A 19495-nucleotide genomic window follows, 5' to 3' on the forward strand; every position below is an offset into this window, starting at 1 on the left:
TCGGCTATTTCCGGTATTTATAAATATGACTGACAAAGTCATACTTTATGCATGCAAAATGTGTCAAGTAATAAATTAATTCCTCTGTAGACCTTAATCAAGATGAATATTATTTCGTTTGTCATTCGTTTATGTTTCTGTCGACTTTGGGTATATTCGAAAACTATTATTATATCTCCGAACATATCCGAAAGATGGCGAACGTGTGAACGTGAGTGTCGGAGACCCGAGCTTCAATGACCCGGAAGTGTATAGACGTCCCTAAACATGGCGAAACGCAAGGGAGAACAGAACGACAGCAAAAAGGCGAAAAAGATCAAACCGTCTGAGGAACAGGGAGGCGTGTTACCGTCGGAAGGTAAAACTAGTACAGCGCCAGTGGAGGAACTAATAACAAAGGTATCAATTGCTTTGAAAAATGACAAATGATATACGGATTTGGCAACACGTGGTCTTGCTAGGAAGGATAACCTTGTGAGACTAGCGTTGAACATGATGTGTGCCGTATATCCATAATCCATGTTTGTTTGGGTCGTGCATTGTTTTCAGAGCCAAAGATCGGGAAATGTTCCGGCGCGGAATGCGCAACCCAGAAACAATAAATAATAATTGTCTAGGGTCATTCTCTACATTTAGCATTCGTTTGTAACTGTGCTTCAATATGCTGTTTGACCTGATGTGTGGAATATTGGATAAACCTAGGATTAAACCATCGGTATATCATGGATGGTGGATACGAGCGGTATATATAAGTGCGGGTCGGCGTGTCATTATCGTGCGATGAAAACCTGCACGTCAAGCTTTGAAGTTACTGAAAGATTCAAATTAAATTCTCAAGCAAATTTTGGGAGTTTCTCATCTTATTGTATGGCTTCTTTCGTGTATTTCCCAATGCATTTCCAGGGGAAATGGAAAAACAAGACAAGGGTTCTCATATTTTCTTCAAGAGGAATATCTTACAGAGGACGGCATCTAATGAATGATCTTAGGACGTTAATGCCACACGCCAAACCAGGTAATTATTAAATACCTCCGTAGGCCTAGGTAGCTGCAAAATTGTAGCGCCACGTTGAGGCGGTCGGTGATTTTTGGTTTTTGCGACTTCGCTCACCAGTAGTGCTACAATGCCGATGGCCCAGTAGAGGTCAAAATAAGCACATCCCACTGGACGAGGTATGTTGATGTGAAATGCTACATATTTACCGCATTTGGTCGTACTGATCTATCGCTACTGAAGACTAAACACTGTACTACAATAACCTTGTCGTTTATGGGGTTTGGAATTTGTTCAAACACGTCAATCGCATTCCATAAACATTGGGGCATCCGTGTTTCTTGGAGCAGCCATTACTGGAAGTTGGTAATGGCAGCTCCCAGAAATGTTTTCGGAACGGGATCATCGTGTTTGAACAAATTCCAAACCCCATAAACAACAAGGTTAGTGCAGTATAGTGTTTAGTCTTCAGTAGTGATAGATCAGTACGACCAAATGCAGTAAATATGTAGCATTGCACATCAACACGCCTCGTCCAGTGGGATGGGCTTATTTTGACCTCTACAGGGCCATCGGCATTGTAGCGCTACTGGTGAGCGAAGTCGCAAAAACCAAAAATCACCGACCGCCTCACCGTAGCGCTACAATTTTGCAGCAACCTCCGTAGGTAATCGACAAAAAATGAAATGAACTCTTAATGAAAAATACAATCATGTGTTAAATGAATGAGCATGTCACTGAGAAATATGCAACCGACATTTTGTTTTCTGAATAATATTCACATTTTATATCTTTTCTTTGAAATTAATTTTCCTAACTGTGACCGTATTACAGATGTGAAGATGGAGAAAAGAGATGGGCTCTTTGCAATAAATGAGGTGAAATTTTACGTTACTATTTTTTCAACAGTCATTAATTGCCGCACCATTGCTCTGTTTGTAGATCTGTAACAATAGACTAAATAGGGCTGACTCCCAGTTAGGTCTCAGCTCCATCATTATGATATAGATAGATAACAAGTATGTTTTCATGTTACTTTTAAAAATCACCTTGACAAGAGTTGTGAAAATTCTCTTGTGTTATCACCTTATCTATGATTGAAACTTTAAAAAATCACATATCAATTAATCCAACAACAACCTGCCAGCATAAACACCGGTGCAAAAGACATGAGTTGTGAAAAATTTAGTCAGCAGAAACCAATGTCAAGCATGTGCTATAATCTGTAACAAATCTGCAATGGCAGTGAGTGCTATTGCAGAATTAGAAGTGAGCATATCCAATCCAGCCCAGAATTCAAATGGACCCAGTTACAATCAAAACCACATGTGCAAAGGCCCATGGAAATACATGTATTTCCATATGCAAACATCAGCCAGTTTGTACCGCTATTAAGTGATGTTTTAGGCATATGAGTCTGTAGAACACTACGCGCCGCTTTTATTCCTGAGTAGAACCATTCCTAAAGGACCTACAGACTGTAAATTGTGAAGTTGTATTCATTTGTTGATCAGAACAATGGAAGTAGAGCACTCACTGGTCGAAGCAAAACACAGAATGTTCTGAACCTTGTTACACCAATCGTGTGTGTGTCTGAATTACCCAAAAGAAGTCATATATCGAAACTCTTTTTTTCCTGGCAATAGCTTGAGTCTGGAAAATTGAAATATGATATCCTAGATATTGTTGAATGTTTTCTTGGATATTCTTGTGCTATATTCAATATTTGTCTCAAACTTTGAATTTCTCTATTGTGTATCAAAATTTAGGACATGGTTGTTCATTTGACCGCAAAATTCATTTAACTTGCAATTCATGGATATGTGTAGAACCTTGCTGGAGGTTCCCTAGCATGGTAAGGTAGACAGCCAGTTAGACATACAGTACATAGATAATATTGCAGGCAGTCTTTCCACATGTCCAATGGCAGTTTTGACAAATTTTAAAATAACAATGTGTCACATGTCACATTTTTTCTCTGCTCAGATCTGTGAAATGAAGAACTGTAATAAAGTCATTTACTTTGAGCCCAAGAAGAAGAAAGACTTATACATGTGGTGAGTGGCGACAATTCTGTCTTTGAGACTGTCCAGGCATTTCCAAAGTTAGATGTGCAATCACTCTTAGAGTTGAAAGCATTCAGAAATTTGTGATAATCTCCATGGGATCAGAATTACATGGTATGGTTAGTAAAAGTGGTAGGTCAATCATCTCAGATCAACAATTATTGTGGTTATTATCGATAAAACTGTAGATGCAGACAAGTGTTGCCACTTTTGCTGTAACACAGAAACAATAGATTTAAGATGATAAACAATGGCTGTGAAACATTTTCTGACAAGAACTATCTTGCAACATTAGGGATTGTCTCAGATTGTTGCATAAGTTCAAAAAGCGAAATTCGTTTGTTAACGGGAAGAGGGGGTTTGATCTCCATTCAATTGGTGAACTTTACTTTCGCTCTTTTATTTAGTGATTACAAGTTCTCTTTACATTGTGTGTAAAAATAAACAAAAACTGCACACTTTTACCAACAAATTTACTGTAACTGTTTCAAACTCATTCTTGTCATGCTATGGTTACTACTCAAATTTGATTGATTACTTGGTGTAATGTGGTCAGGGGATACATACTGTTCAGAAGTTATGAAAATGCTACATTGTACTCTCAGGCAGACATCAATATTTTGCACTTTTGAACTTTCGGTTAGGGGAGGGGGTTTTGATGTAAATGAAGAAATTTCGTTTCTTGAACTTGTGCGACAATTTGAGACGGTCCCTTATTGTAAACGTTGATATTTTTTCTTGCAGGGTATCAAATATACCTCATGGTCCATCAGCAAAGTTTTTAGTTGAGAATGGTAAGAAAAGAACTTGTCAGAAATAGCTTTTTCTCTTCAGCTTCTATTGCTACCTGTATTTTCATGTCAGTTAAAAACCACAATGAATCGTTCTCTTAGATGGTAGCTTGTCATTTCTCCTCAGTGCAGTGGCTACTTGATATTGCTGTAACTCTAGAAGTAATGATGATCAAGTTTTGTTCAGGCGTATAGGGTGTAATAAGTATCAAAACCAAACCTGATCACAAGGTTGAAATATTGTCTCTACTTGTAAAAGGTTTTGAATGGCACTTACATATGTAATGATGTAACTCTCTTACATTTAGCTGATAGAAGTTTAAATGTGAGTTATTGACCCTTTGAACCCTGAACCAGTGACCTGTTGCGGTATGCACTTTATCACTTGACATTAGTGTAAATATCATGAACTATGACATTGTACATGGATTTACACCAAAGCATGGTTCAAAGACATAACCAACCACTTACATCTCATACACATAACCTACAATGTGAAAGCGATGATGAATCCTCGGGAAAGATATTATGGTATCTGAATTCCTCACAAACTTTCCCCAGCAATGTATTGATGATGTGTTCTACCTTTGTCTGCTCTCAGTACACACTATGGATGAACTGAAGTTGACTGGTAATTGTCTGAGAGGCTCCAGACCAATCTTGTCTTTTGATTCCAGTTTTGATGAAGCGGCACATTATTCATTACTAAAGGAACTCTTTGTACAGGTGAGTGTTCTAACAGTCGATGCTTGAACTTGTTCATCTCCAAAATCTGAAACAATCTGACAGTTGTCGATCATAATACCTAACCTTTGTTGAAGAAAATATTGTAAAAGGGCTGAGAATGATGTTGCCCCACAACTATACTTCAGACTACCATACTATGAAATGTGGACGTTGTCATAGTCCCTTGTTGAATTACAACTACTGGTATCTCCTACACCATTGTATGCCAAAGACAGTCTTGCATACTAACCTACAGAGGGGCAATGTGATATTTTGTAGCAATGAGAAACTGTGAGAGTATTAGTTTAGATTTAAAGAGTTTGCCTGTCCTGACCAACAGAATTGATAGATTTTTGAATCTTTTATATCACTGCATGTTCATTGATCACCATTCAGAGTGTCCAACTTTGGTTGATGTTGTTCTTTTCAAGAATAAAACTATGATATATTTTCCCCTTGGCCTGTTTGTATCTCAAACTGGATATTCAAAAGATTCTGTAAACAAAAGGGAGCTAGCAACTTGAAAGGGAGGGCGCTGTTCTGACAAAGATAAACACCCTAGTGATTTTATAGATGATTGAACATCTACGCCATCTTTAAAAAATATCCAAGTAAGAGTGATGCAGAGGGTAAATTAGGAAGCAAAACTTTGCAGAGTTTCATAATCAAATTTAGTGTTGCTACCTGTGTTTGTAAACTTTACCAGTTACCTAGGCATATTCCATAGCCTTGTGTTATAAACCATAAACAGTTTATTTTGGTTTCGTACACAATTCACTTACACCATTCCAAATGCAGTAAATTGAAACACTGTGTTCAGGTTGATCACAAAATGTGCAACAGGGTTATTGCTTTGAGTATTTCATACAGAGTATTAATTTATGTAGTACAAATACATGTTTTGCTATATTGTATTTGAGCAGACAATTATGAACTTCATTGGCAAAATTGCACTAGATATTTTATGTATCAATACTATTTATTTCCACAGATTTTCAGCACTCCACAGTATCATCCGAAAAGTCAGCCATTCGTAGACCGTGTGTATAACTTCTCAATCGGTGACAACAGAATTTGGTTCAGGAATTATCAGGTAAAGCGAAAGGATTTGGTTTCAGAATTGAAAGACAATCACACTGTGTGCAAGTAATTACGTCTCTCCAGGTCTTCTGAAGCAAAAGTTAATGACCTTAAACCTTTCACCACCGTGGTTTGTCCCAAACCCATTGTTTTCTATGGTAAAGTTGGACCTGTATACAGGGAACTGGGGTGAAAGCCTTAAACTATAAAACTGCAACAGTTATTCAAAAATTATTCCAAAAATGTTCTGTTTTTCACAGCATGTCAGTCCAGGATGTCAGTGCTACTATCCTGAATATACTATTTTTTCCATGTATCTGCAAATAGTTATGTTTATAAATGCTGGTAGGCATGGCGTATTTTACGATTTTGTTTGTCAGATAGCTTGAGGTTACATCACTCTTCAAGAGGACATTTAGAGTTTAGCTATGGGCTTTGTAATTTACACATCAGAGGAAATTTGAATATCAATCACCTTGCATGAAAAATTGTTTACAGTTTCTCTGAAACTGAATTAGGAAGAAGAGGGAAACACATTGGAGTAAGTTTCCATGGCAACATTTTATAATAATGTAAGAGTGACTTGCGAATTTTTGTAAGTAAAAATATGACTGAGTACACGCACATTATAAAGTTACACAATAGTGATTTATTTCTGGAAACATCTTTCACAACATGTTTACTATTTAGCCTCATGTCCAAATGATAGCATTACATAAATACCTGAAAACTCATAATTTTCTTCATCATTTTATCAGATTATAGAGGAAAGTGGTGCACTTGCCGAAATCGGACCAAGGTTTACGTTGAATCTCATCAAAGTGTTTGGTGGCAGCTTCGTTGGACCAACACTGTACGAGAACCCCCACTACATGTCTCCCAATGAGGTCAGTCTTTGTACACACTGTCTATTCCTGTACACATACCTGTTTTCGAGACAATTATGCATCTTTATCATCACTAGACTCATCGTTAACCCTTTCAGGCCTAAACCCCTATATATAGGGGTAGCTCTGTATTTAGAGTTCCATTATTAACATAGAATGTGCCTGAGACAATTTGTCACGACTTTCAAATTTTACCGTACTTTGCCAGTCTGTTCCTCATGTGGACTCAAATTGAAAATTTGTTGAGTAAAAGAAGTTTTCATTGCCTTTTTTGTGAGAAAATTAATAAATTAATATTTCCCCACTGAGTTAACATGGGATATCAGCCATTCAAAGGAGCTTGTTTTTCTTGTACCAAAATTTGCACGGTGATGCCGGATTTTCATTCCTGGCTATGAAAGAACCGTTTAAAGTTTCACCAAGGAAAGTTTGAGCACAAGTTTAAAACTTTGAATCTGAGGTACATACTACCTTAATCCAAAAGAGGATTGTTTTCTATAAGTCTCCGCTCACTATGAAAAGACCAGTAAGTTGTCAAATGGGTGGTGATATAGATAGTTTTACTTCAGCAATAGCCAAATAGACTTATCATCTTCTTTATCCTGGCTATTTCGCATTGGGCCTGTTTATGATTTTGAATGTTCCATGTTGAGGAGTCCCAGTGTTCCTTGCAATGTGCAGGGACTGTCTGAAGTGTAATGACATGTAGTTGTGTCTGCTGTAGGAAATATGTCTACAACATTCTAATCCCAACCTCCTGACTTATTAAAACAGTAACTTACCAGTATGAAATATATCCAAAGAATTTTCCACCCTTACTACTACCGGTAATGGAAATACTACTGACCAGAGTGACACATCTAGATATTCTCAGCATTTTCTCCATCCCCTTGATTTATAAACAAGCAGACTGATTAGCATGATAAGGGATATGTAAATTAGTTCACTTTTGCATATGTTTCAGTTTTGTCAGTCATGTACCATGAACCACAACATGCCAGAAATACCCCAGGTCCAGTAGAGTTATCAGTTTGTGACATTAAGGTAGAACGCACCTCGGGGACAGATTTTCAGACTCTCAAACTTTTACAATTCTCTTCTGATATACCACATGTGGGGGTTCATTTTAAAGCTCTCGGTGAAAGAAATATTTTTTCTTTCTTCGTTTTTCGAAATTCGAAAATTATAATTTTTCTCCATAGAGTTAACACAGGGATGGCGGCCATTTTGAATTTCTAATATCGGTAAATCTTGGGTAATTTGTTTATCTAGCACCAAATTTGCATGGTGACCCCCTATTTTTATTCTTGATTTTGAAAGAGAATGATTGAAAGATTCCTTGAGGAAAGTTAGAGCAAAAGTTTAAGTCTTTCACTTGCGAGGTGCATACTACCTTAAGATTCAATCGCGTTATTCAAATTCTTGAGAGGAAATCTCTCTGTTTTCAGCCTTTATGAATGTCTCCATGCTTGAATGCCTGTTTCAAACTGCAAGTCTACCAATAGTGGTGTACAGTAGCTCTCACAATTTCTCGTTCCAAATCTGTTGGGCAGGGTAGCCTACCATCGTGGTAAATTCAAGTTCTGTTATTGTGAGCATCAGTGTAGTCCTACCACTGATAGCTTGTAATCATATGAAATTTGCTATGTTAGATGACCAGTTTTCTCATTTGTGGTTTAAACATGTCTTAAACTGCTTCTGAGAGGGAGGGCATTCGAAATTCCTTCGTTGATTCCTCACTATGTCCTCATTTAGGTACATCATTCATGTTTGCAAATATTCTATCCTTGGAATTGGTGTTATTTTTTAACCACATCAAAGCTTCATCAGTCGCAACAGTAGGTTGTATTTTTAGCTTAAACACTGCTTTTAATGCATAGCCTTTTTATACGCATCCGAAAGTTGGATGGACCAAATGTCACGTTCTGGATACAGTACAATCCAACATGTCTCATCACAGATAAAAGCAGCTTAAGTAGATGTCAAAACAGTCCCCAACCAAAAAAAGTAACTTTTTGAGGTCACTATTGTGGAAAATCAATAGAGACTAACTGCATCTCATATTCAAGTTTCCTACACTAGTTTGACATAGAAGTAGAAGCTTTGCATTCCTATTGTAAAATTGCCCTGTGATTTCCACTTTTGGCACTCTGGTTTTCTGCTTCTATAACATCCCTACCTGTAATCCTATTGTGCTGTGATTTAATACACCACTGTCAAGGCCAGTCTATAGAGGTAACACATGTTGCTAAAAATTGGAATGTTCACATTCAAGCTGAATTAGAAGGATTTTGTGCTGGTTACACCCGTCTGTGTTCTCACATGGTTACTATGAATGAAAATGTTTACAAAATTGGTTTGTTTAACCTGTTCATCCCATTCTGTGTCAACAGGGACATACTCACCATTGGTAACAATGAGTTTAGGCTAAACCATAGTGGTGAAAGGGTTAAGGAGATACACTGTTGATGGTGTTTTTTTGGTCATGAGTGTGCTATTTCTATACTACGTCAATGACACGCAGAATAAAATCAGCATTATCTAATTTTTGTAACAATTCCATGAGATATGCAGTTTTGTTTTACTTCATAATTTGTGTTTCTAGTTACATAACTTTTCTTTCACTTCTCCTTTCCACAGCAACGAAGAGAAGCCAGACGGGAGGCATCATACAAATACAAGGACCGCGTGGAGGCCAAACAGTTCCTGGAAAAACGCCGTGAGGAAACCAAAGATAAGTCGTACAGAATGGATCCAACAGATGAAGTCTTCTACACAATCAAACCTGAAGACGCTAAAGGTGCTGCCAAAGCAACTTTCTTCAGGAAAAAGTAATTGAGATAGACAGTGACATAAACTGTCGAGTATAGGTCAAAGCATTTTGTAAGCTGGCAGCTGATTGGATCATTCATAGGTACACTTTGTCAAGGAAGCAATCAGACGTTTGGTTACAGCCTCAACACCCGACACACCTTTCACAAACCAGAATCTCTGTGTTTTATTTATCATGAAATAAAACTTTTTAGACAAAATGACGAAAATATTGAGTGGTTGATTTTATCATTTAATTCTCATTTCAGGCCAGGAGGTGCAACTTTCAATTTTTTTTAACTGTTTTGTCCTGTATATTAACTACAGTTTCTTGTTCTACTCGCTGAAGCATGTTGAGATCCAAAGTATTAAATTTGTCAACTCAGCCTGTTCATTTGTTAACCACACTGAAATTGTTATTATTGACAAGTGAATTCTGGTCCAGACTAGAATTCCAGTGTGTACAGTACATTTCGCAATCACAGACGCGGTGTTGATAATGTAAATATTCGGTGTCTCAACATTGCTTTGGTGAGTAGAAGGAGAGCTTTTAATTGATCTACAAAACACAAATAGTGAAAAAATCATCAAAAGTTGCAGCTACTGGCATTTTAATTCCTAATGGACTCAAAGAAAAAGGAAAAGAGTCATTTCATACAGTGAAAGTACATAATGCATGATTCAATGCCATGGTGCAATTCAACACTACATTAGACGGGTCTGTCTGATGATCGCTACAGAGAGCACATGTAGCGTGAAACTCTGAGTAACGCCTAAGTCCTGTGTTCTACTTGTTATCATTTTTTACCGTATATATATTATATATATATATATATATAGTATATATATATATATGTATATATAAATAAATATATATATATATAAATCATATATATATATATATATATATATATACATACATACATATATATATATATATATATACACACACACACACACACACACAAAGATGAGAATACTGAACTATGTGTGGTACCTATTACTCGAGTTTCATGCAATCATTAGCTATCCTGCAGAAGCATCGAAACATCAATATTACTGGTACTCTGAAATAATCATCAAACTCGAATCTCACATTTGTATATTGCTTTGTGCAAAATTAGCAAGAAATCAGGGTCAGTCATTTGCATGAAGTCTCTACCATGCAAAAGAGATGAAGTTAGTGTTAAAATAAACAGTGAATTTTGAGCGAGCACTTGGTATAATGAGTCGGTGTTGTTCCCATGACGTATCTTCAGCAGTGATCTGTAAAATTCTGTAATTGAAGTGACCTGTAGCTGTATGTTTCTTGGTGTGTATTTATCTCACAGACCGTTGGCTTGTCATTAAGCTATTTTTCACATTTTACCTCTCCAGAGGCGACGACCTACCTGTACACCCAAGTTCAAGTCAAACCCTTTACCGAGTGAATTGAGTGACTGTTGAGCGCCACCACTGGCAGGTCTGCATATCACATGACCTAAAATTTTCCAAGAGAACAAAATTCCAAAAACACTCTTCTGGTCACTGGTTGAAACTACCGCAACTAGCATTCTTAATGTACAGTGGCTAGACCGCTGACAGTTTTTTAACACCAAATACTAAGAAAGTTCTACACCCTAATATGAATAGAGATAAAGTCAAGTCAATAATGATGATGCTGACTGAGTTACGCAAGCGGTCACAGCCCTGGTCACAGGTGACCTGGGAGTGTTACACGGGCTTTGTAGCTCCTCCATCTGTAACCATTGTCAACTGTTTATCCAAAATAAGACCACGTCGACATTGAAACTGTACATGTTTTCTGATAAAGGTTGCATCACATTACAAAGGGCCTCATTAAAAGCAGAGACATCTGGTGTCATCAAGGTAACAGATGTGGCCATATACCAGTGAAATGGTTATTGAAATTAACCAAACGGGCTCTTTTTCCAGGAATTTTGTTCAGCTTTAAAATAATTCATTTTGGATGAATTTTAAAAAAAGACACATAATAATTCAAGTTTGCAATTATATTCGGGGGGGGGGTTCTGTGCCTGTAAATTTCCGGGGGTGCTTTTCCTAGACCCTGACGTTCGGACCATTAGCTATGCTTAAAGTGGTGCTGTGTTTACTGTAAAGCAGTATGGAGGTCTTCTACATACATTAGTGAAACATGATTATAAGAGGTTGATAAGTCTTACTTTTTTAGTTCGAGTAATAATTTTCTTCGACACGTGCGTCCAAATTACAACGCTGTACGTTCAGTTATTGTATACATATCAACCGTAACAGTGGACGTCATGAAATTACGGTCACCAGAATCTGTAGTCTAAAACTTAGCCTCATTTTCGGGTTCAGATCTGCAAAAGTTTGGGTTTGCAGAGCTGGAGAATTATGGCTATATCCATCGACTGCCAATGCCGGCATAGTTTATGATGATAAAAGTTATTTCAATATGATGATGATAGTACATTAATTCTCCTGTGTCAGTAAGAAAAGTAAAGTTAACATCTGCTTCATTCTTTGAATTGGTATTGTATTTTTGTAACGTTTTTTCATTATATTATTCTTGATATCTTGTTTGATGCCAAGTGCCAATATTGGCTCTAAAATGAGGCGCGGTTCGCGTGAAAATGAGATTAAAAAGAACGCTTAGCTTCAGGGTGCGACCCTCAGAATAGGACGTTTCACCATCATTTTGAGATATGCGATTCTTCCGATCCTTTCTTTATTTCTAGGGGTTCACAAGAAGCAAGGCGGGTGTTTGTACACTGTACCATACCGTACCACTGTAAGATTGCGTCCGTACTCCCCAGCCCAGGTTACGATAGTGCCAGTGACGAACGTTCGCTCTTCGGTGGGCCATCCAAATGCAAGCTTTTCCGATAATCACAAAAGTTCTCATCGATTTCGAGATATCCGCTTATAATTTCGAAGTCAAATATTTGATGGTTTATACTAAATTTTTTTACAAAATACAATTTTCTTCCAAGACCAAGATGGCCAGCGCGTACGCCTGCCAAATTTTGCATCTAAGAAAGAGCGCCATCAATCATACTTGCCGAGATTTCCTCGTAAATCTTACGACTGAAAATTATTTGCAAGTAACAACCTGCCGTCTGAAACTTCCGATCGATAAATATTATAGCGGTCGGTTATCAACCAACCTAATTTCGTCACGTAACTCGTTGAAGCAAAGTAATTTCTATAAATTTTGAATAAGTAGCGACTTAATCGGCACGTAATTGGCAGTGCCAGTGTATTGATTAAAGTGCAATTTGCACGTCAATCAATGAAACGCATGGCAGTTACGACAAATCAATGTTTTGAATCAAGAAAAAGATGGCCCGTGTCTGTATGAGTCAAATATAAATTAATAAAACCCTGGCGTTTGCCATTAACATTTCATAAAAATCAAGCAAATGTGATTCATTTCATAAAAATCACATGATTATTGAATTTGATGTAGTTTGACTTTACTGACTGCGTATTCATTATGATATAAAACAGAGCAAGAAAAGGGACGAGTTTTATTTTGAACGAAGTTGCCGCTTTAGTACTTCTTATCTCGGATTTTATGTAATGTGCTTCACTATAGATACGAACCCATTTCCTTCATAATTACACCTTCAATCCTTTCACCACCATGGTTTTGTCGAAATCCTTTGTTGTGAACGGTGATTATGGGCCTGTTACACGAGGGTGAACAGGTTAAGCGAAATATAATCGAAATCGAAGACTAGGTGCGTTTCAGAAACACATTACACGTACTTTTTCTTCTACTTCAGTCGCAAAGGCTATTTTTCACGGATAAATAGAACTTTCCCATCAGAGTCAACCCGAGACAGTAGGAAGCGATTCTATATATTATTTAAAAAAATTCATGACTGCTCTAGTACAGAGATTGCACAATTCACGACGGTCCCAATGTTAGCCTTCACGGATGCACGGATGTAAAATATGCTGTCTCATTTCCGAACGTACAGATTAGGAAATGTTTGTAAGCTGTGCATACTACTTTTGATATAAGCTGTTATACCACACTTGTAAAACAAAGTCTTAAAAACTTGATGTGTTGGAAGTCGAGGCAAAATCTTAACGAAACTACATTTTATGTTATGTTATGTTATGTTATAAGAATCATGTTATTAAAGCACGTCTTATACTTATGATTGAAATCACCAATCTTCCTTATTGATAAACCCGTAGAGGGATTTCGCTCTGAGGTCTGTTCCTCATATAATGCTCATGACCACGAATATTTTTATCAGATCAAAATTTTGCGTCAACAGGGGAGAGTCCATGCCAATATTAGTTTGAGCCGCTATTTTCCTTTTGTAACCATGTAGACTGAAAAATCGACAACAAGGGAAAAAGTCATAAATATACGACACAGAACACAGTAAATCATTACACTTGCAGCTTAATTTTTGAACACATTCTTTGGTCGGCGCTGAGTGACAGTCTCCCGCCGGAAATTGCTGCTCAGTTCCAACGACTCTTTTGAGAAATTACTTTGATGATGTCGATTACACCATTCCTTTCTTTCATCTTAGAAAGACATTTACAGGATCAGTAGCCGATATTTGTTTCATATCGCCCGCCCGGTATCCATGCCAACGACATCGGGTGTAATCGTAAATGTGACACGAATAGTCGTTGCAAGCGATAAATTTAGTACACGCGTACGGTTATAAGGCAGAGTGACCGTGTTTTGTATTTGTATGATGTATGTATGTATGTATGTATGTATGTATGTATGTATGTATGTATGTATGTATGTATGTATGTATGCATGCATGCATGCATGCATGCATGCATGCAAGTATGTATACATAGTGTACGTGTTATTTTTCAACATTTGTAGGATTTTTTTTCTTGTTATAAAGTCCTTATCGAATACGATACATTATATGCAACCTTCATCAATGCGTGGAAAATCATTTAGCTTTGTATGGGTATGCGAATTGACAGCTCGTATAATTATGACAGTGGAGTCATTCTGTGTCTGTGTACTGTGCTGTCATACGCTCAGCGTGTTTCCTGTTACCCAATGTAATTGTCTCTATTTTGTCAGTTCACTGTCTTCAAGTATTCCATAGCCATTTCACATGTTTGTTTTGTCTCTGTGTTTACCAGTCTCCCATTTGGACGGTTTCCATGGCGTGCGTCAATACGATTGCAACATACACACATCACCTGATTCGTACACAAATGATTTGATTTAATAGCCTTGTCTTGGAGACTATGAGAGTGTACACATTGGGCAGTGCCAACTGATCAGCTGAACAGGATTATTATAATACTAACTTGATGTCAAGTAACCCTACCTCAGCAATATTCAGAGCAAAGAGTAACTTCATTGATTTTAAAGTGAGAAGAATGGTTTAAATTTGACTATGAATTCAGTTGGTCAAAAGTCGCACACTCGTGGCAATTTTAATGTGTCAAGTAAAATGATAGCCTTATAGTACTGTGCAACCGTAGACACTCTTCGCCAGGAGAAAGATGTTTGAACTCATCGAAGGGCGCTAACTTCGTACACCTCCACTGTGAGGGTGTTTCAATGAACCTCGATATATGTACAATTTACAATACCCTTATGTGTATAAGAAGGTAACACATGCGTATATTAATCGCAAACTGTAGAGCTGGGCACCGTTGATAAAAGTTATGCCATCGTGTAATACCATAGGGTCCTCAATCTCCGATGATATAGATGATGATGATGATTAAATATTTAAAAATGGAGAAAAATAAAAATATATTTGGACTCTGTAAATTTGTTGTTGTTGTTGTTATTGTTGTTGTTGTTGATAGTATTTGCAGAAAAGAACAAAGTATGCGCTGCGAAATTCAATACAGCCAAGCTAGACTGTATTGAATTTTGCAGCGCATATGTATAGTTAGGCTGTATTGAATTCGCAGCGCATACTTTGTTCTTTTCTGCAAATACTATCAACAACATAAACAATAACAACAACAACAACAACAACAACAAATTTACAGAGTCCAAATATTTATTTATTTTTCTCCATTTTTAAATATTTAATCATCATCATCATCATCATTATCATCATCATCATCAATATCATCGGAGATTGAGGACCCTATGGTAATACCAACGCTATCACAGTATCACACACATCGAGTAGTACCATATGATCACAGTATTTGCACAACATATTGAAATCATGTTTATTAAGGCAGAAAGCGCCTCGGGGACAGCTATTCTGTCTTTCAAATTTTTTACAATTCTTTTTTGATTTACCACTTGTGGAGGCTCATTTTAAAGCTCTTACAGTAAGACAAATTTTCACATTAGCTTTTTGGAAAATAAAAACTATTCTTTTCTCGTAGAGTTAACACAGGGACAATGGCCATGTTGAATTTATATCGATACATATGAGGTAATTTGTCTCTCTAGAACCAAATTTTGCACAGTGACCCCTGATTTTTCTGCTTGATTTGGCAAGAGAACAGTTGAGAGTTTCACTGAGGAAAGTTTGAGCAAAAGTTTAAGTCTTTCACTTTCGAGGTGCATATGCGCCCCGGGAACAGATATTCTGTCTCTCAAACTTTTTACAATATTGTTTTGGTCTACCGCTTGCTGGGGCTTATTTTGGTCCCCATAGAGTAACTAAGGTTTTTACCGGTTCATGTCTTTGAAATCGAAAATTTAATTTTTCCCCGGCCCCATGGAGTTCACACGGGGATGGCGGCCATTTTGAATTTCAGGAGTCTGTAAATAATGGGCAGACCTTATTTTCACTATGGTACCAAATTTTGCATGGTTACCCTTGATTTCTATTCTTGATTTCGAAAGAAAATTGTTTAAAGTTTCCGTTCGGAAAGTTTCAGCAAAATTTTTCGGCAAAGTCTTTCAATTTCAAGGCGCGTTTGCCTCTGATAGATTAATATTCAAAAGGGGAGACACGGCTTTTCGTTCAAGGTGAGTCCGCAGTCTTTCCGATTATTTGTCATCCTCGACGATCGATAACAGAATATTCTCTAGACAAAGTCGCTGCAAAGACAGCATAACTGCTTGCGAATCATCATTAGCGAAGTTTCACTATGATGGAAGGGGACCTTTTCTCCCATTCTTTCCCTGCCTGTCTGTCGGCATGACTGTATGTCTGTTCGTCTGTCGTCCTCTCCCTTCATAAGCTTATGTTTGTTTGTAATGCTTTACTCGGAGCATTTGTCGTTCACCAGGAAGATTCCTTCATTTGGGAAGAAATCAAACTCGCAGGCCATAATTCGGTGATTAATTCGTTTTGTTTAGCATATCGCTATGGCAACAATATCATAACAACTTCACTTATGGCCCTCGGGAATATTAATTCTTTCAAAGTTACTGATATTCCAATTAAAGATAACCTTGAAATAATAATGATAGTAAAAAAGAGAAAGCTATTTTCAAGGAAGTAATAAAATACATAAGCAACAAAGATGAAAAAAGGTGAAAATTTTGTTCAATTCACAGTTCACAATGCCATTATTTGATTCAAAGACTAATTTCCACATCCACGTAACAGAGTTGTGAGTTTGTTATTGTGCGCGATTCCTTTGTACTCTCTGTTACGCGTCAATGCGACGACCACGATGATATACGAAAGTTTTATTGGGTGATACTACTCCCAGCCATTTTACGTGTTCGTATTCAGTCATTGTAGGTTTTACGATCATCTGGCGTGCGAAAATCTTAATTTGACGGTTTGGGAACACAATCGATCAGACTATTAGAGATATTACAATGGGATGCCATCTACATTAAAATATTTTTCATTATTGAAATTTTCAACGCGTTTTCCCTATTTGTGAACAAACAAACAAACAAAAAACAAAATCAACTTAAAGCTATTTCCTATAATCGACTGTTCATTTCCCGCAAAGTTTTTAAGGATCTTCTCATCTAAATTGATCGTATTTATCCAAAGACTTGTCTTATACAATAACAATACTTTGAATTTCAACAAACTTTCAAGGAGGATGGGAAGATGGAATCACTTTCTCGAACGAAAATAACGCAAATAAAATATCATAAAAGTTACGGCCATAGTCTTTGTCATTATTCACTTCGTTGAACAATACCTATACAGTTCCATGTCACTGAAGATAGTCGTACTTATCTCTGAAAATGACTAACCGCGATGTAATTCACACACGTTTAGCTTACCCTGCCTTTGCTCAGCGTATGAGTGATGTGACCCAAAGCAGTACAATATAACCCCGGCGCTACCATTCTTCAATATAGTCTACATGTGGACGTATGGAGATGTGGTCAGGTGGCGATCGAGATGAAAGATTCAATGCTATTTTACACGGGACCCTGTGTCTTTCCGTACACTATGTCCTCTAAAACGTATCGTCGAGATGACGTATAGAATCTAAATAAATAAAAACTTTTCATATTCGTCATCTTCGCGATTTAAGCCTTTGATAATATGTGACAGATCATGTATCAGAATTATTGAGCGACCTTGGCGGCATCACATCTTTCATTAGTATTGTTATAATTTAGATTGTACTGTACGGTATGCTGTCGTGTTGGTTTTGTGGTACGCTTTTGCTATGATACGCTATGCCATGCCCTACTTTGCTATGCTATTCTACGCTGTGCTATGCTATGCTATGCTATGCTATGCTATGCTATGGTATGCTATGCTATGCTATGCTATGCTTATGCTATGCTATGCTATGCTATGCTATGCTACGCTATGCTATGCTATGCTATGCAATGCTATGCTATGCTACGCTACGCTACGCTATGCTATGCTATGCTATGCTATGCTATGCTATGCTATGCTATGCTATGCTGTGCTATGCTATGCTATGCTATGCTATGCTATGCTACGCTATGCTACGCTATGCTATGCTATGCTATGCTATGCTATGCTATGCTATGCTATGCTATGCTATGCTATGCTGTGCTATGCTATGCTATGCTATGCTATGCTATGCTATGCTATGCTATGCTATGCTATGCTATGCTATGCTATGCTATGCTATGCTATGCTATGCTATGCTATGCTATGCTATGCTATGCTATGCTATGCTATGCTATGCTATGCTATGCTATGCTATGCTATGCTATGCTATGCTATGCTATGCTATGCTATGCTATGCTATGCTGTGCTATGCTGTGCTATGCTACGCTATGCTATGCTATGCTATGCTATGCTATGCTATGCTATGCTATGCTATGCTATGTTATGCTATGCTATGCTATGCTATGCTATGCTATGCTATGCTATGCTATGCTATGCTATGCTACGCTATGCTATGCTATGCTATGCTATGCTATGCTATGCTATGCTGTGCTATGCTACGCTATGCTATGCTATGCTATGCTATGCTATGCTATGCTATGCTATGCTATGCTATGCAATGCAATGCGATGCAATGTTATGCTATGCTATGCTATGCTATGCTATGCTATGCTATGCTATGCTATGCTATGCTATGCTATGCTATGCTATGCTATGCTATGCTATGCTATGCTATCTATGCTATGCTGTGCCATGCCATATAATAATATGCTACACTATGCTATGCTGTGCTGTGCTGTACTATGCTATCTATGCTGTGCTATGCTACTTTATGCTACACTATACTATCCAATGCTATTCTGTTCTATGATATGCTATGCTATGCTGTGCTGTTGTAAAGTATGTGATATGCTATTCTTCGCTATGATATGCCGCGCTGTTCTATGCTGTGTTATGTTATGGTACATGCAACCGGCCACTAGCAATGAAAATGGCTCCGTCTATCAGAATATAACGGTCCTTTACCCGAAGAAGTAATACATGGCATACATGGCAGTACCGCCACTCTACCCTTAAAATCCATCGATATCAAAATTTGCTGTATTATTCCTCTCTCTCTCTCTCTCTCTCTCTCTCTCTCTCTCTCTCTCTCTCTCTCTCTCTCTCTCTCTCTCCACAATGTCTCACTCTTGCTCTGTTCAGATGGGGACAATAAGTATTGCGCAGAAATAATTCTGTGGGCTTGCCGCATAATTAATTGCATGCGTATGGTAACGCTTGACTGCTTTACACTCACCTGATGCATTTTCTATTTATGTACAAATAATGACAACTTGGTGGTACTTAAGCTCCCCTATCTTAATAATCATTATCCTGACAACTCTGA

General features: G+C 37.5%; 1 protein-coding gene across 1 annotated transcript; it reads left to right on the plus strand.

The window, feature by feature from the left end:
• The first annotated feature begins 227 nt into the window (after positions 1–227).
• On the plus strand, positions 228–9585 carry LOC139138398 (ribosome biogenesis protein BRX1 homolog). The gene is made up of 9 exons (XM_070706765.1): positions 228–399; positions 904–1015; positions 1829–1872; positions 2981–3051; positions 3805–3854; positions 4453–4577; positions 5569–5670; positions 6416–6544; positions 9185–9585. The coding sequence occupies exons 1-9, from the start codon at positions 268–270 to the stop codon at positions 9377–9379; spliced, it is 960 nt and encodes a 319-aa protein (XP_070562866.1). The 5' UTR covers positions 228–267; the 3' UTR covers positions 9380–9585.
• Positions 9586–19495: the final 9910 nt, after the last annotated feature.

Source organism: Ptychodera flava, chromosome 8 (assembly GCF_041260155.1).
Source record: "Ptychodera flava strain L36383 chromosome 8, AS_Pfla_20210202, whole genome shotgun sequence".
In the NCBI taxonomy this organism is placed as follows: domain Eukaryota; kingdom Metazoa; phylum Hemichordata; class Enteropneusta; family Ptychoderidae; genus Ptychodera; species Ptychodera flava.

Excerpts from the sequence above, each read along its gene's own strand:
- LOC139138398 (XM_070706765.1), top strand. The coding sequence starts at position 268 with ATGGCGAAACGCAAGGGAGAACAGAACGACAGCAAAAAGGCGAAAAAG. Across the intron at positions 3,855-4,452 it reads AAAGTTTTTAGTTGAGAATG|TACACACTATGGATGAACTG; the intron begins GTAAGAAAAGAA and ends GTCTGCTCTCAG. Across the intron at positions 5,671-6,415 it reads TTTGGTTCAGGAATTATCAG|ATTATAGAGGAAAGTGGTGC; the intron begins GTAAAGCGAAAG and ends TCATTTTATCAG.